Genomic DNA, 21,508 nt, shown 5'->3' on the forward strand with positions numbered 1-21,508 from the left:
TTCTACCTTTCTATGAACATAGAAATCTATGAAATCATATTTCTTATTCAACTTTATTCAGAAAAAAAAATGAAAGTTAATGATCTCCCTGTTCCCATGGCCCTTTAATTATGACATTGTTTAAATGTAAGCAAAAAAGTCTGTCTCAGTCTCTGTCTCTGTCTCTCTCTCACCCACACCAACGGGCTCCCTCCTAGGTAGCTCCTCCCCTGAAAACCCAGACAAGGCATCACTGTAAACCAAAGCTCCTCTGAGTCCAGAGCTGTACTGGACTTCTCCTGGACATATCCGCCAAGAGGAGGCCCTCTGGCCGCCTGATGCTTCTCTTCTGACCTAAGATGGAAGCTTTACATACAGAAACACACTGTGCAGGAAGACACACCAAGAAGGCCACTGCCCAGGATGCTACTGGGCCAGCACAGCCCTGAGACAGGTCCAGCCCCAGGGCTCTGATGGTCTGCTCCTCACCGGCATTTGCAGGAGAACAAAGTAACTCTGCAGGAGAAACTCTGCAGGTGAAAGTCCAGACAAGCAGCCTAAGTGTGGCCACCTTGATCTTGTGCATGAGAACTGCCTGCTCTCTGCCCACGTCCTGTGTTCAGATTCATTTGTCTTATCAGCCCTTACCTGACATACTCCTGCCTGGCCCCTGCCCCAGAATGAACTTCCATCAAGTTCCCAATAAGACTGGACCCTACACATAAGACACAAGCTCTCTGGCAACTGGACATAAGCCCATTCTCCAGAAAAGGCTGGGACCATAGGTGAGCATGGCTGGGAACCTGTTGATTTCGTAATAGCGTCTCTAGGTCCCTGGGGACAGAAGTACAAGCAATGAAGCTTTCTTTTTGTTTTTCAAAAGATCTATAGAAGAGTGGGTTCGCTCTGTGACCAATGACTTCCTGCTTGTGAAATGTAAATATATGTGAGGTTCAAGGAAATCAGTCTGCATTAAAATGTGCATATCTGTTCATTCAAGGATCCATGTTTGGAAGGAACGAAAGCAATACAGTAAAAACAATGATATGCTGAAGGAGACGTTTAGTATTTGGACACAATCTCCATTCTTCTATCAGCCCCAGACCAACTGTGCACTTTGGATTACATGCATGCATGCCTCTGTGTGTGTGTGTGTGTGTGTGTGTGTGTATGTTTGCTTCCAATTAAAATCCGGTTAAATATAGTCCATATTTTAAAATTTAAATAAATATAATCCATATTTGATTTCCAGCTGGTTTAACACTTCCGGGTGGTCAGAGAATCTTAGAAGGAAAAGTGATGCGAACACACGGGAACCACAACAAACCATCCCTGCATCTAGAAATCACCAGCAAGTTGCATACAGCACAAAGGCATTAATTAGAAGGGTCAAACTTTTTCTTATTCTTGGGTACAGTGTGAAAAATCGCTGAACAACCGACCCTGGGCTCAGCACCACGCTCACTCTGAAAATCCACACAAAACTGACTCACTTCTGAACAGTGTGGCTGAGTTGAGGTCTCTCCATTCAACACACAAAATAGGTCACATGCTGGGCTGGTAGCATTATTTCATGAGCAGAGCCCCCCCCCCCCGCCCCCGCCACACCACCCCCCAGACACACACATCACAGAGGCCCCTGTTTTAAGGACATTTTCAGGTTTCCACTTGAAAAAGTTCAAAGGCATCAGAGGTAATAACTGTTTTCTTCGGCACTACTCAGTCTAGTAAAGAAATCAGTAACAAAACTATGGACGTACCCAGAGAGACACGATAGTTACGTCCTATTTACCAAGCTATTCTGAACCCTTCTTAATAAAGCCTTGTTATTGCAGCATAAAAACAGAGAAGCCTATTCCTATTAGAAAATCAAGTGACAGCCAATAAAAGCCATGCCTTGCAGCCATAGGCAAGTCTGCTGGGCTGCTGTTGCCTTGGATTAGGGTTTTGTTTTGTTTTGTTTTGTTTTTAACCTAACATCTGCCTGGGTTGGATTCACTGAATTCATCAACCTTTTCTTTGGTTTCTTGTGCACATCCTAAATCCTGGAGGCTCTGGTCCTCAGGATTGCACCAATTCCTCATTAGGAGCAGTGCAACAGCACTCAGAAGACAGCTGGCAGGCTGAGCAGGCTTCCTCTCCCTCCACCCACAGCAGCTCAGACCCCCGCCAGTGGCCCGTCTTCTCCTAGTATCAAAACCTCCCTGATTCTGATAAAGCTCACAGAAGGAGATTTCTGTAATTAAAAGACTCTGCCCATGATAAGTGGCTCTGAAGTTTCTGAGAGGGGTCTCATCTGGAAAATCTTAGCAGAAAAATCCGTTTTCAGGGATTTGGGGGTACACACTGCAGACTTGCAGGAACATCCACTTTCCTAAAGGATTCCCCTGGAGGAAAGGAGGCGCCCGCAGGGAACTGCACACGAATAAAGAGTCCTGATCAATAATGAGAAAGAATTGCTGGTTCCTTCTACAACCCCCGGCGCGAATCACATAATTTCCCTTCAAAGAATTAAGCGTCCGGGGCTTCCGAAGCCGCTGGGGTGCCGGCGGAGGGAGAGGGGGTCACATGGAGACTATCCGCCTCTGCTCACAGCTCCGGTCCGGCTCTGCGGGGATAACTTGGGTGACCCGTGGAGGGGCTGCAGCCCGCGCCCGGGCAGACCCCGCGCGCAAAGGCCCTCAGGCCTGTCCTAGGGGCACTCGGGTCACTCTGGGAGCCTAGAGCCGGGCCCTGTGGGCGGCTGCCTCCCAGACCCCAAATACATTCCCATGCACAGGACAGGAGTGCGCTGGAATCCTTTGCTCGCAGGTCGGCGCCAGCGGGGAAAGCCGAGCGCACATGCCGGGGCCCTTCCCGGTTCCCCCAAGCCTCCCCCGCTGACCCGGAGCCCAGCCCTCCCCGCGCCCCCCTCGCCTTTCCGGGCTCTCCGGGGCCCCCTCCCCTAATTCGGGGCGGTCTTTCCTCGCGTCCCCGGGCAGGGTCCGCCAAGTCCTCCGGGGGGGCACCTGCTGCAGAGCGGCCGCCCGCGCGCGTGCACACGCGCACGCGGCACCCACGCCCTCCGTCCCGGCCACCCCAGCCACGCACACTCCCCCACCCTCACTCCCGGCAAAGTTGGTGCCGGGCCGGGGGCGGCGGCGCTCACCTTCGGAGAATAGGGCGGCCAGGCCGATGAGCACGCGGGACCAGCGGTGCCACGGCGTCCCCATCTCAGACGGGCTCATCCCGGACCCCCGAGCGCGGCTCCTCTGCTCCGGCGCCGTCGGGGCGCAGCCAGCGGGGGCCGAGCCGGCCGGGCTAGGGGCGCGAGCAGCCGCGGGGCCCTGCGCCCTCCGCCCGCCAGCCCATGGCCGGCCGGGGACGACCGCGCGCGGCTCCGGACTCGCTCCCCCGAGGCCGGCGCGCGCCGCAAACCCCACCCCTCGCCCCCGCCGGGCGCCGGGCTCGGGCTCGGGCTCGGGCTCGGGCTCGGGTTCGGGTCCGCGCGGGGTCGGCCCTCCCGCGGGCGGGCGAGGGGCGCCTCGGGAGCGCGGCAGCCGGCTAGGGCGCGCGGGCGGCGGGGCGGCGGGGCGGCGGCGGCGGCGGCGCTGGGGCCCCCGGCGGGCAGGCCGGGCGCGCGGGGCGGCGGGGGGCGAGCGGGCGCACGGTCCCCATGCCGCCCGCGCCCGAAGTTTGGCGCCGCCGCCGCCGCCGCCGCCCCACCCCCGCCCCCGCCCCCCGCGCGCCCGGCTCCGGCCCCCGCGCGCGGAGCGCAGAGCGCACGGCACCGGGGAGACGCGGCCCCGCGCGCGGAGGAGCCCCCGCCGGCTCGGGAACCCGCGCGGTGGCCCCGCTCCGCCGACCCCGCCCCCGGCGCCGAGCCGAGCGCCGCCGGCCCTGCGCCCGGGGCCTCTGCCTTCCCAGTCTGTCCTGTTTTGGAAAGCCCCACCCTTCCGGAGTGACAGCGGCGAGCCCCAATCCGCGAAGGAGAGCCCACCTCCCCGGCCGCGGCCCGCCCCCCGCCCCCCGCCCTCCCTCCCCCCCGCGGGCGCGGCTGCCACCCGGCCCCCACCCCCACAACAGGTGGCCGGAAGGCAGCTGCCCTCCCTCGGGCCCGAGCCTCCAGCAAAGGGCGAGTCCTCCGGCCGGTGCACGCAGAGGCGGCCGCGGAGGGTCCCTCGCCGGCCTGGGCATCCCCGACCAGCTCTGGTCCTCGGGCCTGGGACGCGCCCTCCGGCCTCCCGCCCCCACCCCTCAATGGCCAGGTCGGGGTCCTGAAGCAATTCCACCTTGTCTCTCCCCTGCCCACGCCCCCCCCCACCCCCCACGGGACCATCCGGAACCCAGAATGGCCCTGTGGTGTGCCAACATGGCCTTGAGAAGAGAAAAGACAAGGTTCTCCGGTTACACCTTCCTGAATCCTTGATTAAAACAACCCTGAAACTGAGGTCACTAAAAGCATCGGCCTGTGATTTGAATCCAAGGACCCTTCTGCTCCACGTGAGCATTCGAATTAACCAGATCAAAATCAGAGGGGAAGCGGAGCATTCTGAATACCCAAAAAATCTTGCAAGACGACAACCACCAAATCAAATGAGGTGAATTTCCCCAGTAGGTTAAAAATGGGTCATTGTCATCTGGCTCACGGAGCAGCCGATGTTTTATCCCAGATGCCCGTGGTTGCAAAGATATACCAGAGCTTTAAGAGTTTTGAGTGTTCAAAGTTTCGAGGAACATCAGGCAAGCAAGTGTTTTCCTACAAAAGTCTGTCTTTCTGACTTTCTCTCTTTTTGAGAGGTGCACTTCGCCTTTATTCTGCACTGGCTTCTCTGAATGGATGCCCATCTTTCTGTTTTTCTTTTGTTTATTTCTTGAACTTCAGCCTCTTCTCTTTGGGTCTCCTATCAAATTATAAAGAGTTAATGCAGCCAGGGTGGGTGCTAGGAGATTTTGGATTTCAGCATCTCTGAAACTTGAGACAACATCAACATCCCTGGGGAAGCTTTGTTAAAAACTGCCAGCAGAGTGCAGAGCCCTCCCCCGGAGCCTCTGATTCAGCAGGTCTGGATGGAACTTAAATGTCTGCATTAACAGGCTCCTGGCCCAGCCGATGCAGCTTGTCCCAGGACTCCGGGCCTAGTTCACTGTGTCCCTTCACCTCCAAGATGGGGACACTGAGGCTTAGCCCCCTGCACATCTTCACCTGGCCTCCTCCTGGCAGAGCCAAAGTCTGTTGTAGATGCCAACTCCAGGGTGGCAAAGTCAGCTTTAATGCGAAAGGGGGTCTTCTTTTTTAGCATCTCCCAAATTTATAGACTAGAATTCATGATCTGTTTTCCTTACTGAAAACAATCCACTTTGTATTCCTTAAATCGAACTAAGATTTTTTTCAGGATTGCAACCATCAGATGTCCCTTTTGGGGAGGGGCTGGTGAGGAGGAGTGTCATTGCAAAAGATTTCTCCATTTGCGTCCTTAGGGTGAAAGGTGGCTGACAGCTTCCAGCTCCTGCCCAGGACATACAACTGCTTCCCCATTTTGCGTAGTTAGTTAGGCAAAGTTTTTTTCTACTCTTTGGTGTGGAAGCTCTTGGGGAAGCCAGAACTCCAGAAACCTGATCAGTGGCTAAAATAAGATGCAAGAATGGCTTCTCCAATATGTCGTGCCAGCTAATATGTCTAATCTTCTTTGGGAAATTAGCACAACTAATCATGGGGGAAGCCGATCCTTCAAAGCCTTGGAGAAGCGCTTGGGGCCTGCCAGGTCCCTAGCTGCAGCCTATGCCTCTGGGACAACATCTCCTCCAAATCTCTTGCCTTGTGTCTCTCAAATTAATTGTAAGAAATCTGCTTTCCTGCAAGAATATGTGTTTCATCTGCAGGACCATAAATCAATTTGTAACGCTAATTTTGTCAGTAACTAAGGTGTACTAATTACGCTGTATGGATTACGCTTTTAGGTAAGGCAGTTTGGAGTCGCTGTCTTTCAAGAAAACAAAACATTCCCTGCAGCAGGTTTCAGGAAGTGCCAGCTTTGTCCAGGAGCTGGTAAAGGTGGAAGGAGCCTGCTAGAATTCAGCGTGGAGGAGAATTAGACCATGGTGGGGTAGAAGGTGTTTCTGGGTGCCAAATGTTGGGGCAGTATTTAAAACTGGAAGCCCTCCAGTCCCTCCAATGGCATCAAGGAGAAAGGCTCAAGCCTTCCAAGCTGTTCACAGTGGCAAACGCCCTCAATTTTAAAATAGAGGAAACATCTTTCTGCTGGGAGTGACACTATCTAGCTAGATTGTGTTAACGTTGCTTTATTTCTTCTTTGATTATTAATATGTTTTTCCTTTCCCACGTTCCCTTTACTTTGGTGGTATGTTTCCTTTCAAATTATGTGAGGTAAGTTTCTGCAGGATGGGCTGACCTGACACAGAGCATCCCATCACCACTGGTACAGGCATGTATACCATCTTCTCTCTGTAACAAAACTCATGGAGACACTTGAGCACTAGCTCAAGAATGCAAAATGTTGCATGTGAGCCACCAGATCAATCCCTTCTGCAAGTGCAGAGGAGACTTTCTGGAACTCCTTTTTTGTTCGCAATCTCCCCAAATATGTGGAATGGCGAGGAAATAAAAAGGCCAGAAACGGGGATCCCTGGGTGGCGCAGCGGTTTGGCGCCTGCCTTTGGCCCAGGGCGCGATCCTGGAGACCCGGGATCGAATCCCACGTCGGGCTCCCGGCGCATGGGGCCTGCTTCTCCCTCTGCCTGTGTCTCTGCCTCTCTCTCTCTCTCTCTCTGTGTATGACTATCATAAATAAATAAAAATTAAAAAAAAAAAAAGGCCAGAAACGGCTTGCCTGTCTCAAGAGTGGGGACAGCATTCTGATTTGGAGTTCATGGTAGCCATCAGGAGCACCTCCTGCCCTTCCTGGGGAGGCTGGGGGAGTGCATCCCTCCAACAGGATTATCTCTGTGCGATTCCGGAAAGTGTCCTTGAGGACGGCACTACTGCTATTCGCCAGTGCCTGTCATTCTGCCCTTCTGGACACAGGGATGATGATGCTTCTCGGGCCCCTGGAGAGGTGACCGATGGAATATGAGCAGAAGCAATGAGGGGCCTTTCCAAGATAAGGCAATGAAGAGCCCACCTGTGGTTCTTTATTCTGTATGTCCCCCAGTGGGAGGCTGGAGGACACCACGTGTTTGAGTAGGTCCCGCATTGCTACAGGGTGGTGAGTCTCCATCAGCCAGCCCATCAGGTCCAGGGAAAAACCCCTGCCAACCCATGCAAGACACCCTGCAGGAGACACAGATTAGTACTATGTTAAGTCACTGTACTTGTGGACTCTTCTGAGTTACCTTACTAATATCTAGATTGTTCTTCCACCCTCTGCTACTCTGTCCTTTCTTGCTTATCTCTTTGGGCTCCCTAAGCAAATGTTAAGAACCCAGCACATCAGTCTCCCAGTCACCCACGTGTGGGATCTTTGGGTGAGCCCTCAGTGAACCTAAAGGAACAGATCAATAGCATCAAGCCCCTTGGCCTAATGTACTGATCTATGGATCCATACCAAAAGTTCAATCAATCTTAAATGGTCTTCTTTGAATTTGTATGCTGTAACTCCCAGAATAAATCCTGCATTTCTACCTCCAGCCTGGTCAGGCCCTGTAGGGTCCTGGGTCCAGGGTGAGGATTCCACGGGGGTCGGGGAGAAGCTACAGGCCTCCTCTCCTACAGCAAGCCCCCTGCAAAAGGACCTCCTGGACTTTTTGTACACTTGTCCTTCATTGGAGCTGGTCATGGTGCCACCGGCTGTGTGCATCCCTCCCCATGTACCTATGAGACACGTGGCTGGAGCACGTGCTCTAGGCTTCTAAGGGGGAAGTGCAGGGTTCTCAGTGGGGAGAGATTTAGACGGATTCCTTAGTCCACACAGTCTGTATTTATGATGTACCTGTTGTTGACAGGGCACTGAAATCAAGCTGGGAACATAGCACCATGGAGCTTGTGTTCTCATGGGGACAGACAGGGACCAAGCAAATAAAGAACATGACTGTTTTAGAAAGACTCTAGAAGAAATTCAGACAGGATCATGTTCATCTTGAGAGAGGGTCCGGCAGGGCTTCTGTGGGAAGGTGGCCTCAGAAGCGAGGCCTCACTGATGAGAAGGTGCCCCTGTGAGATCTGAGTCATAACATGTGGGCAGAGGGGACAGCGGGGGTGAAGGCTGCGAGGCATGTCAGAGCTGCTGGGTCAAAAGGAACTGTGTGGCTGGAGCTGAGGGAGCCGGGAGGCCAATGGGAGGAGGTGAGGTCTGGGATCCCGGCTGGAGACTCAGGTGCAGAGCTCGCTGGTTCGGGTCAGTATAAGGGCATCTGGAGGCAGGGGAGGGCGTCCTGTGAGTGGATTCATATTTTTATTTGTTTATTTTTATGTGCCTTTTCATACACATAACCCTTAGTCTTTTTTAATTTAAATTCAGTTTGCCAACATATAGTGTAACACTCAGTGCTCATCACATCATGTGCCCTCCTTGGTGCCTGTCACCCAGTTACCCTATTCCCGCACTCTTCTCCCCTTCAGCAACCCTCAGTTTGTTTCCCGATTTAAGAGTCTCTCATGGTTGTCTTCCTCTCTAATTTTTCCCCATTGAGTTCATATTTTTAGCAGAGAAGGTCCTATAGCACCCAAGAGGCAGGGGCACAGTGTGTGTGGTTCTGGCAAAATGCGGCACAGCCAGCTCTCCTCCCCTCCAGGAGAGCCCTGTGTCCTGCCTTCCCTGGGCTACAGGTGTGCCAGGGAGGCCGCGGAGCTAAACAGCTGGCCCCCCTGAGAAGGGGACACGGCCTCCGGCCTCCAGTAGTCAGATGGGCTCTGCTCCTCCCCCGGGGTGCTGGCTCTTCCTGGCCTTCGGCGTGCTGAGCCTGCTCCCACTGTCCTCTCCTATTTCTGGTGTCTCTGGTCTGGCTCACCGACACTCCTGCTCATCACTCCCCTGGCAATGATTGACTGTGCCTCTTCTGTGCACGGGGCAGAGGGCACAGGATGGATGGTACCCAGGTTCATGGGCATCAGAGTCCAGGTCAGAACAGGAATCTGTTGGGCAGCTGGCGGCGGTTCCAGCATCTGTCTCTGTGGTTACTGGGAGCTGGCTCCTCACAGGAGGTGGGATGGCAACACATAGGAGAAACAGGGGTCTTAACCCGGAGAAAGACCCAATCCCCGCCTAACTCCTCAGAGCTCTGACCACGAAGGAGGGAAAACTGGAGTTTCCTGGGCCCCAAACACTGTCCCATCAGGCTGACACATCGAGAGGACCCACACTCGCTTTTCTAACTAAGCTCCCAGATGGTTTGGTTTCCTGAGTCCCTTTAAAACAGGTGTTTGTCAAGACCAGCAGGACTGGGCTCCGACCATCAGGGAGTGGGTGAGTAGGTGGCGAGGCCCCAGAGTTAGACCACATACACACCCCAGGGCTGCTATGGAGAAAATGCCCCTGCCCCTGTCCAGAAAAGGTTCTGACAGTCACACACAAGGGAGCTGATCCTGCCCTGGAGGGGTCGGATTGGCCAGAAGGGGAAGGCTTGGCTGGCGGTTTGTGGAGTTTGCCAACATCAAAGGGAGCTGTTGTCACATATGAACATGTAACAGCTTCAAAGCCCAAATCTGAGGACATGTTCAATGGCCTAATTTGGAAGTGATTTAAAGACTCTTTGGGGAATAAACAAATGGAAATAATAGAGCTGGGAATACTTCTGGCCAAGGAGACAACTCTGTTTTCCCTCGTAATAAAAGTCCTCCCTGTCCAGCCCGTAAATCATATGTATATTCCGGTTTCATCCCACAGTGGCACAGGTTCATCCGCCAGGGATGCTAATGACGGAAGAGAGAAGACCTGCTTCTGCCCCCATATCCTTCCACTCCATAGACGCATTGGTCCAAGGTAGAATGGAGGGATCCCACCTCCAATGATCACAAAAGTCTCTTAAAAACATTATTTCGGGTGGCTCAGTGGTTGAGCGTCTGCCTTTGGCTCGGGTCATGATCCCGGGGTCCTGGGATGAGTCCTGCATTGGGCTCCCCACAGGGAGCCTGCTTCTCCCTCTGCCTATGCCTCTGCCTCTCTCTGTGTGTGTCTCTCATGAATAAATAAATAAATTCTTTTTTTTGAAAAAAATTATTTCTGACAATTCTTTATTTCATCAGAAGGTCTTTGCTTGGTGTTTCACTCAATCCACACAGAGTAACTGTTGTGACTACATAATATTAATTACATGTACGTGGACTTTTGAGTCATCACAGGAGAGATCTGTATCCACAAACATGACCCGTGACCATTTGTGAGCTCCGAGTCTAAACACCAATGCAGCGGCAGGGCGGCGGGGAGGGATGCTCAGAAAGATCATTTTACACTGTTACTTCAAAATGGTAAAAACAGGTGGCACTGGATCAATATTTTCATTATGATGTCAATGGATCAAAAAGGCTGGAAGGCAATACCTGGAGACAGGACTTTCTGGAACATTCCCTTTTGCACAGCCTGGGAGGGCAGTGGTGCGGAATGTGGGCCTGGAGCCTCGAGGCAGTATCTGTGGGCCTGCAGTGACCCCTGGTGGTGAAGAGTTGACAGCTCAGGGCACCTGTTTTCCCAAAGAAGAGTAAGTGATTGACATAGCCCACTGTCACCAACGGACACAAGTTGTCGCATTTGAATTAGTCAAATTATATTTTTAATTTTTTAAAATTTTTATTTATTTATGATAGTCAGAGAGAGAGAGAGAGAGAGAGAGAGAGAGGCAGAGACACAGGCAGAGGGAGAAGCAGGCTCCATGCAGGGAGCCCGACGTGGGATTCGATCCGGGTCTCCAGGATCGCGCCCTGGGCCAAAGGCAGGCGCCAAACCACTGCGCCACCCAGGGATCCCCTCAAATTATATTTTTAAATGAGCTTATTGCACCTATCTTGATTATCCAAGGGAATGTTTCCCAACAAGATGCTGCCAACAGCATCCTTCACGTTTTGGGTCCTCCGTCCTCTTGCCCTGCAGGATAAAGTGGTCTCTCCAGTAAAAGAAAAAACCCTGGTTCCTTTGGGGAGGGGCTCTTTAAGGGGCTGCACAAGAGGGACCTGGAGCAAGGAGCCCCAGGGTCCTGCTCCGGAAGGATGTAATCTTATGTGTCACGTAAAGACAAGAGAGAGCGGCAGAGACACAGGCAGAAGGAGAAGCAGGCTCCCTGCGGAGAGCCCGACACGGGATTTGATCCCAGGATGCCAGGATCAGGACCTGAGCCAAAGGAAGATGCTCCGCCACTGAGCCACCCAGGCGCCCCAGAGACAAATGAGTCTGTAAGAAGTATGGACTCGTACCAGCACCGCTGACCATGGCAGTGCCCAGTTAAAACAGACGGTCTTTCAGGGGAGCATCCAGACATCCCTCCCCTGATTCAACCCCGCAGGTTGGATCTGAGAAAATGAGAGCCAGAAAGGGGGAAGTCACAGACTCACCTATTGTGGCCTTTTAAAGACCCTGCCCTGTGGATTAAATCACTCAGTAGAAAGTGTGAGTGCAAGAAATGGGAGTGTCCACATGTAGCTGTGACTCAGTTTCATGCTTCAAATAAACTAAAACTCAAGTCATTGAGGCTTCTTTTTCTTTTATTTTGACATTTCTGTACTGGGACTGCTTTAGAAATTAATGTGTAGAAAATCTGCCATGAGAAAATCTGCATTTAAAGCGTGCATACTTATCAAATATTTCAATTTTTTTTTCTCAAAATTGGCCTTCAAAAAAATCACAGTTTGGCTAATATCATCACACTAGCAAAACTGGAGTTTGTCACACATGCACCCACCTGGGATGGATGCTTGTCAATAACTGGTAGATTCTCCAGTGTGGGCCGTGTTGCCACATCTGGCACCGCTGTGTCTCCACCACAAGACGGTACACCCACTGCCTGGGAGTGCTCCCACTGCTGTTCTAGAGTGGCACCTAAGCCAGGCCAACCGCAGCCTTGCCCAAGGACCTTTGCCCCTGAGGCAGGAGATGGGGAGGGGAGAGCCATCTGTCTTTGGATGTCTGAAACATGTACTATTAAACTTAGATGTTGCTGGCTGTGTGGCCCACGACACGGTCTGGAGCCCTGGGGGCGGCAACACCAGGGGAACAGATTTGAGGCCAAGGCGGGCTGACGTCCTGGTTCTTCATTCCAGTTATCTCTCACATTCCAGGGAACACCTCAGGGTCCACACAAAGTCCACTGTCTATGCCTGTCCAGGTCGAGGTGGTCCCTCGCTCTCAAGGGAGCATCTTTCATCAGTCCTCTAACTGGCTCCACTAGCCGGGCTCCTGCTTCCAGCCTGGTTGAAGAAACACTGGAGAAACGCAGATGAGCTCTTGTCACTCTAGCTCAAGACCTTCCACGGTTCCCATCTCAGCCAGTGCGAGTCTCAACTCTGCACAGTGCCCTGCAAGCCTTGCCTTGCACCTCTCCTGTTTCAGCCAGCTGGGTGGCCTCCTCCAACACACTGGCATGGCTCCTGACATAGGGCCTCTGCACAGATGGATCCCTCTGCTTGGAGCACCCCTCCACTCGGAGCACCCCTCCATTGGATACCTATATGGTTCATCTGGTCTCTGCTAAATATCACTCTATGGCAGATCCCTCCTCTGGACAGAATCGCTTTCTGTCCTCATCCTGTGCTGGGTCACGTCACCTCTCAACACCAAAATGCTACACACTAAATACTAAAATAAAACACTGTATATAAGATGCAAAATATCACGTTGGATTAATGTCACTCCCTCCCACCTGGAATGTGAATACCCTGAGAACAATAGATTTGTCTGCTTTGTTCACTGCTGTATTCTCACTGCCCAGAACAATGCAGGATAATGCAGGCATTCTGGAACATTTTTTCCCCCCACCTGGAGTTTGTTCGTATAAAACTTGCCACACTGATAATTTCCCAGTTTCCATGTCCACCCAGGGCTGTTCTGAGGCGGTGCGGTAGGATGATTGCAGCGAAGCCCCTGCTTGGACTTGGACTGGCAGCTGTGTGACCTTGGCATGTTGCTTAACCTCTCTGAGCCTCCATTTCCTTATCCTAAAAACTGCACAGTATACTATCACCTGACTTGCTGGGCTGTCCTATAATTGATTAAGGATGCCCGCATAAAGCACCTACATGGTACCTGGCATCCTAGCACATAGTTAGCATTAAAAAGAGAGCAACTGTCTATTATCCTTTTCTAGAGGAATAAGCAACGCGTTCTTCCAAATGTTGTGTTTTTCCTCGTCCAATTTCCCTATTTGACTATCCACGTAATTTATGGTGTTTCTGCAGGGTCAAGGCCAGATACAGATTTTCTTAGCATGATGCTAAATGATCTCCATGGGGATCAGACTCATAAGAGAAAGTCTCGTTGGTATTATGCTTGCATTAGACCTCTAAGGACATCAATAACCCAGAAGTCAGAGAAACAATCCCTACAAATCAACTTCACTCATCTTGGAGTTTAAAATAATTTGCTTTTGTTGTTGTTGTTGTTGTTGTTGTTCTCAAAGTTTTTCTTCTCTGCATAAAAATTCCAAGGCTTGGGGGGAAAACACCAAAACGAACAGACAAAAAAAATCCATGAGGCACCTTATATAATCGCAAATTTTCCATGATGAAGTGTCTGCAGGTGTAAGCTCTGTTTGTTGATTTTTCATTCTGGTGCACGCACTTAGGAAAAAGTGCTGACTGGGCTATAAAACAGTCCTGCCACATTTTCAGGTTCTGTTAGTGAGCTGTGGCACCTCTGAGTTCAAGTCGAGTGTCAGACTTGCTGTTTTAAAATGGTGTTGCTGGGGGTTTATATAACTTGTGCACCGTGGCAGGAAGACGAGCGGCTCACCTGGGCTGGGGACCTGGTGCCCCTCCGGAGTCCAGCCCCAGCTGTGCCTGCAACTACGTGACCAGGTGGCGAATCGTGTAGGTGCCCCTGGCAGCCTTCCAAGCCCAGTGAGGGTACGCCCTTGGCTCTTCCTCCTCTGGAGCACCCTTGCCCAAGACTCACTGCCTTCAGGCTGGGCAGAGAAACCAGGACTATGTGAACTAGTGCAAATAAATAATAAATAATCCATTGCTAATTTCAATAATTTAATTTATCCAGTAATGCCCACCTCTCCCCACCACCCACCAAGTCAGTGTCCTTTCACAAGCTGACTGTGGCATGCTGTAGTACCCAGAGATGGTAGAAACCATGTCCCCCAGCCGTGAGCTCTTCCCAACGCCGTCTCAACACTGCCTCATCTGGAGGCAGGCTCTGGCCCTTTTCCGAGAATCTAAACAGACTTGGTTCTCACAAGGGACTGACCAGAAAAAAAAAAAAAAAAAAAAAGGAAAAAAGAAAAAAGCTGAAACAAGGTGAGGTCCAGAGTCTTCAGTAACCTCTACTTGGTAGAAGAAAGCAGAGCTGAAAGATTTAAGTCAACATTTAGAGAGCAAAGGAGAGACCCCCACTGCATCCATGCCTACGCTGTGAGCAGCTTTATAATGTGAACCAATGAATTGCCATTTTGCTTGAGCTACTTGGAGTGGGTTTCCATGGAGCGATGTCTACAAACCTCCCTGAGCGATGACTCCCAGGCAGAAAGATAAGTGACAGGTAAGAGGAAAGCTCGAAGCCAACACATTTGAGCATCAGCATCCATGGCTGCATTTGTTCTCAGGAACCCATGGAGCTGGAGTTACAAGGATGGGTGGACAGAAACGAGATATGTAAGATTTCTGGCTCATAAGAATTGTTCCATAAATGTTAGCTCTTTCCTATTATGCTTATCCCACCTGTGAGGGGCATCAATTTGCGTCAATACTCGACTTCCCTCCAGGAGCAACAGTGTTGTGTTGACTTTGAAAGCTACGGTCCCCACTACAAGTATCAAAGCTTTGATTGTTCATTTTGTCATTAATCTTTACATGTATCTAATGTTAAATCTTCTGATGAGTAGAAAGCTCCTTCATTAATTGGTCATAGGGTACAAATAATCATTTATCCTTAATTGTTATGATCCAAGGTTTCTGTTGAAAACATCTTTTGTCTGCCAGTCCTAAATAGATTTTCCATTGTTCAGTGGGCTGCGATCAATCTTTTCCCCATAAATCTGTGGAAACCATTTCTAATATGCCACGAGTGGCCTGCTAATTGCGAATCTCAAGGATATGTTGAATTTCTGATCTATCTTATTTCTCTGCAATATTTGACACCATTCACTTTCTACCTCCTGAGTCTGTGATTCCACTGTGATCATATTTTTTGGTTTCTTCTCCCTTTATGATTTGTCCTCAGTATTAATCTGTCAGTTTCTGTTTCTCTTCCTGCCTCTTACGTATCCTCTAGGAATATATTCCTCTTCAATTCCATGTATTCTCCTTGGCACCTTGGTGACATCATCACTTCAACCAGCAATCATGATGAGATGGCCACATGTCTACCCAAGAGATCATTCTTGAAACCCATGCTGAAGTCCCAGCTGCCTGTTGGACATCTTCTTTAGACAATTAAGATTTAATTTTTCTATAATGTCACAAGATATATACACCCTCTAGCCTCTCTTTCTGTTTCCCATCTCGTATCTATAAATGTCTTTGACCATCCTCCAGCTGCTCACAGACTTGGAAGTCTCCCCTAGTGTTAGGCCTCCCTCAACTCCATGTAGAATTGATCATGGAATTCTGTTGATCTTTCCTGTTGAACATATGGGAGTGTCCTCTCTTCTTTTCCCCTGCACACTGCTGCTGAGCCCACTGTCCGTGCTGTTTCTCACTGAGGGGTATCCCAGGGCTCTTTTGATTATGTTCTCTGCTGCCTCCCATAGCCCCACAGCCTGCAGGGTGATGTTATTAAAATATGATCTGATTGTGTTCCTTTCCTGCTTAAAATCATTTATGGCTTTCTGAGACCTTCTGGACAAGGCCTGACCCTTCATGTGAGCCTCGTCTCCCACCACACCTGCCCCCCCTACCTCAAATACCTATTATTTGGAGGTTTCAAATGTTCCAAGAACAGTCCTATGGGTTTATCAGGCTTTTTTTTCAACCCCATGCTTTTGCATATACTATTCCATTTTTGGGGGGAAAGAGAGCATCTTCCATTGTGTTCTGCTGAGCTCTCCCTTGAAGACTTAGATGCCATCTGTCCTGTCCTTGTCTGGCCTCCCTACCACATCCTCCCCTCAAATGCCAGATACACAGGGTCCTCAGCCTTTAGTGACCAGAAGGGAGCAGTACTTATGGTGTGTGACCTCCCTGGCTGGAGCTCCACAAGCATCATATGTCGCCCTGGCTCTCAGCTTCTTGGAACACATAATTTGAGAGATTCCTCAAGAAGCCCCACAGAAAGGTTCAGGGGGCTGGGAATGGAGGCCTCCTCTAAACAAGGCTGCACACAGGTCAATTTAGGAGTGGATCCTCCAGCCTTGGAGAAGCCTTCAGGCAATACAGTGCAAGCCAAAGTCTTCATGGCAACTTCCTGAGAGGTCCTGAGCCAGAACCACTCAGCTAAGCTGCTCCTGAATTCATGACCCACAGAAACAATGAGATAGTCATCGTTGCTTTCAGCTAGATAGTCTGGGGCTTGTTACCACACTAGATAAGGAATATAGCCCTCATCTGCCATCCAGCAAAATGGTTGCTAATTGTCCTAATGGTGTTTGTCTATGCACATTTGTATCCTCTTCTCCTCCCACATACATTCACTGCTCTTTTATGGCTGGACATTTTGTGTACATTTTGTCATGGTTTTCATAGTTGTAGTGATTCCAGAAGTGGCATGACAACCAATTTAATCCCTGCTGTTGGAGATTGGGTTATTTTTAATTATTTGCAATTATAAACAGGCTGTGAATATTATAGTAGATAAAATTTTAGGGCACAGATATTTTCCTTAGGATAACTACTATGAGTTTATTGCTACATAAAAGAAGATGTATGTCCTAAGTCTTTAGATGAATATTTCTTTTTTTTAATAATAAATTTATTTTTTATTGGTGTTCAATTTACCAACATACAGAATAACACCCAGTGCTCATCCCCGTCAAGTGCCCCCCTCAGTGCCCATCACCCATTCACCCCCACCTCCCGCCCTCCTCCCCTTCCATCACCCCTAGCTCGTTTCCCAGAGTCAGGAGTCTTTATGTTCTGTCTCCCTTTCTGATATTTCCCACACATTTCTTCTCCCTTCCCTTCTATTACCTTTCACTATTATTTATATAGATGAATATTTCTATCTTATCTGCCAGAAATGTACGAGACTACGCATTTTCTCATATTCTAACCAAGTATGTAACTTCGGCCCCCCAGTGCGGGTAGAGGTATGTTTGGCACCGTCTGGAGACATTTCTCACCGTCACTTGCAATGAAAAAGGGCCACTGACATCTGGAGGGTAGAAGCCTGGGATGCAAGACACTCATGGCCCAAAAAGGATTCTCCAGAATTATCAACAGTGCCCCTATGAAGGATGCTGTCTACCCAAAGATAAGGGTGTTTCTATTTTTAAAGTGATCTGCTGTTTTAGAGTTGAAAAGTTGTATCTCATTGTCTTAAATGGTTTCTACCTTTTATTTCTTTTTTTTTTTTTTTAGATTTTTAATTTATTTATTCATGAAAGACACACACAGAGAGAGGCAGAGACACAGGCAGAAGGAGAAGCAGGCTCCCTGTGAGGAGCTTGATGTGGAACTCGATCCTGGGACCCTGGGATCACACCCTGAGCCAAAGGCAGACACTCAACCACTGAGCCACTCAGGTGCCTCTACTTTTATTTCCTCTTGTTGCCACCAGGAAACGTCAAGTTTGTCACTTTTTACTTCTTGGTGTGACTTGTCTATTTGTTACTTCCATCACGTGTCAGCCTTCCAGGGTGGCTGACACGTATCTTTCATAAGATGCAAATGCTTTGTCGTACATGGCAAATATTCCTCCCAGTGGCTCATTAGCTTCTTAACTGTATTTATGCTCTGTGAGGTGTGTAGAAACTGGCATTTGTGTTTTTCTAGTCAAAACTGAAAACTAACCACATCCACTTTCTTGGTTTCATTTTCTTAGTTAAACTCTAAACAACCTGGAGTTCACTGTGCTCTGTGATGTGGAGGGAGGATGTAATTCTCTTCTACATCTACAGCCAACTGTCCCAACGCCAGGGATGGAGTTGCCCGGTTCTCCTTGTGACCGGAAGTGTCAGTGGCACTTCTGAGCTTCTTAAGAACGTGGAGCGGCGTTTGTGAGATCGTGGGTGTTATGATGAAATATGTCACCATCTCCATGGTGCATCAGCCTCATCCTAATCATTGGGAATCACAATTATGGATGTATCCTGAGTATATTTTATCCGCAATTATTTAACATTTGGCAGCCAGTCAAACACCAAGCATTTTTGTCTTCAGAGTCCACTACCCTCAGACGTATAAGGCTACTCATTAAAAGTAAGTGCTTTGTGGGATCCCTGGGTGGGGCAGCGGTTTGGCGCCTGCCTTTGGCCCAGGGCGCGATCCTGGAGACCCAGGATCGAATCCCACGTCGGGCTCCCGCTGCATGGAGCCTGCTTCTCCCTCTGCCTGTGTCTCTGCCTCTCTCTCTCTCTCTCTCTCTGTATGACTATCATAAAAAAAAAAAAAGTAAGTGCTTTGTTCCAAGTCACACACTCCACGGCTTGCTATGCCGCCAGGGCTCATCACAATGGGATCTTTTCATGTGTCACTGAGATTTGGAGCCATTTCTTGTGCAATGGCAGAAATAAAGCTTTTCCTTCTAGATCCCTATTGCAGAATTCTCAGAGCCATAGTTAATCTTAGTCTAACAAGAAGTAACCCCCCCCACACACACACACAATTTACAAGCCCCATCAGAAAGCACTGTGGGATCTTCTTACATTATTAAGGTCCATATTGATCAGACATGCAGTTGGTAAACTGTGCGATAAAAAAGCTTTCATTAAAATAAGGAGGTAACTCAAAAGGTAAGCTGTGTCCTATTGCCATTTTTATTTTATTTATTATGCATTTATGTTTCCAAGTGCATTTATTTACTCCCTGTTTCCTGGCAAACAGGATTAAGGTGATGTTTGCTTCAGAGAAAAGGGCCTTCCACCCTGGGAGCTCTTAATCCGTGTAGAAAAGGGCTTTGTGGAAATGGTGGTTTATGTGAGCACCTCCAGGCCTGCTCAGGGAGTCTTGTGAATATTTTTTTAAATGTTTTTTTTAATTTTTATTTATTTATGATAGTCACACAGAGAGAGAGAGAGAGAGGCAGAGACACAGGCAGAGGGAGAAGCAGGCTCCATGCACCAGGAGCCTGACGTGGGATTCGATCCCGGGTCTCCAGGATCGCGCCCTGGGCCAAAGGCAGGCGCCAAACCGCTGCGCCACCCAGGGATCCCGAGTCTTGTGAATAAATTAGACCACTTTCTCACTTACTGCCCTGTCTCAGGGCCCAGCACACTCTCCTGCTACTCCGCCAGCAGGGGACAAGGCCCCCACAAAGCCCCTCAGTCCTGAACATGCTTGGTTCCTCCTTCTGGCTTACTCTTTCCCTCCACTTTCCTCCCCATCCTGTTCCCTCTCGTGCACAAGTTATCAACAGTGGTCCAAAGATTGCATTCACTTCTTCCTGCGGTGGGGATTCCCAGCAGTTCTATGAGTACAACAGGAGATTTTTCTCTTGTCCACTGCTGGATGGATGACAGGGAGGTGACTCTCACAAGCCAGACCAGTCAGAGAGGTTTCCCTGGGATTGGGAACTGAATCATGCGGTGGACACCTTTCTTCCACCTGCCATACAAACTGAGCTGCAAAGGAAGGCCCACTGCAGTGAAAGAGCAGATTTGGATCTCTTGGGAATCAGGGAGTGAATCCAAAGGAAACGGCAGGTTCTGTGGGCTGGCTGTGGAAGAAACTGGATATGCCAAGGAAGGAATCAACTTTTCCCAGAACCAGACAGACACCAAGCAAGGGAAGAAACTGGTCCTTTGGAAAAGCCAAAGGTCCAAGACTAAGGAATCTCCATTAAGTAATTAACAGAGCCTTGCACTGTTTACCTGTTCATATTATGTTTCTTTGTCAACCTGGACACCTTGTCGTAAAGGCATTTCTGTGCTGTCATCTGCCAGCGAGGAAATGCACTGATAGTAGTGGGCTAATAGTAACCTGAGATGCAGGTGAGGAAGAAGAGAGGCTCTCAGTAATAGAAGCTCCTAACTTCTATTACTCCTCTCCCCGAAGCCGCCTTCAAGGCTTCCAGTGATACTTGCTGAAATGACAAGACAGAAAAGAACATCTCAAGTCTGGGATTTCATCAGGATTCCTGTTTCACCTGTTTGAAGAACAGAATCCATGGTGAATCACATGCCAAGCACACAAAACCAAAGAGAAGTAAGACAATTCCTGGTCCACACCCCAGACCTCCTACCTGGAGCTTGATGCAAAGACAATGGAAAATGCTGGAATCTTCTGGAAGAGTTACTCAAACATTGAGAGCAGACGATATGATCAGAAGTGACAAGCATCTTAAACACCTTTCTCAAAGTTCAACAAGTGAATGTTTATGCGTTGTGCCTACTTTGGATCAGTCCTCCCTTCTTCAGGAGTGAAAATCTTTAGAGTCTCTGCAGATGACACACCTGCCCCCCAGTCAGGCCAAGCAGTGTGGATGGCACTGACCTCAGCCCTGGGCCTGGGATGGGCAAATGGCCCTGGGATGGGCAATCAGAGCGTCACACTCCTCTGCACAGCAATTGACTGAAGGGTGGGCACATGACATGGTCACAGTGGACCAAAGCTTCTCTTGGGTCTTTTGCTGGAGCCCCTGGAAGAGGCACTAAGAGTTTGGGAGGTGGATTCCCTGTCCTCCATTTGTGTCTTGGGGACATGCTGCCCAAGGGTGGAAACAACTTAGAAGAATGGAAAGCTTAGTGATGAAAGGAGATCAGGCCATCACTGGAACACCTGAATGCAGCCATGCCTGAATCTGACACTTCCCATCCCCTCTATGGGGACATGAACCAAATTTCCATTTTTTTTCCTTAAGTAAGTTTGAGTTGCGATACTGTCATTTGCAACAAAGGGTCCTAACTAACCAACCACCACATTGCCCATGGACATTAAAAACAAAATGGATTGCATGATTGTCAGGTGATGTTATACCTTTTCTCAGGAGTAGCTCTGAAACAGCTCCCTACTGCTGTATTTTTTCATTCATTCACAAAATAAAATTTTACCTAGTATTTATGGTTTGTTTATTAGTCACTATGACAGATTTAGGGAGATTATCAATGGTTAAAGTAACAGGATTTGGAATGGCCAGTGCCAGTTGTGAGCTTGGATCTCCTTCTTAACCCGTAAATCACAATGCTTTTGGGAGAATTTAATCAGGTCACATTTGCAACCCTCACTGCACAGTGTCTTACATATAGTTTATATCACATAAATGTTAACCAATATTCCTAAAAAGAGGATTACAGTGTGGTCCCTGCTCTCAAACAGCTTACCATTCAGGAAAGTTTCTTTTTGGATTTGGCA

The 21,508-nt window shown here is 49.5% G+C and overlaps 1 protein-coding gene across 1 annotated transcript in view; it reads right to left on the minus strand.

Annotated features, from left to right (window-relative positions):
- Nucleotides 1–3,206, minus strand: part of LOC129508332 (transmembrane protein 132D-like) — a 157,164-nt gene extending 153,958 nt beyond the window's left edge. The window contains exon 1 of the mRNA XM_055323288.1: nt 3,128–3,206. Within this exon, the coding sequence (XP_055179263.1) occupies nt 3,128–3,206 (79 nt within the window). The remainder of the gene's footprint in view (nt 1–3,127) is intronic.
- Between the last annotated feature and the right edge of the window lie 18,302 nt (nt 3,207–21,508).

This window comes from Nyctereutes procyonoides, unplaced genomic scaffold (assembly GCF_905146905.1).
Source record: "Nyctereutes procyonoides isolate TBG_1078 unplaced genomic scaffold, NYPRO_anot_genome, whole genome shotgun sequence".
NCBI lineage: Eukaryota > Metazoa > Chordata > Mammalia > Carnivora > Canidae > Nyctereutes > Nyctereutes procyonoides.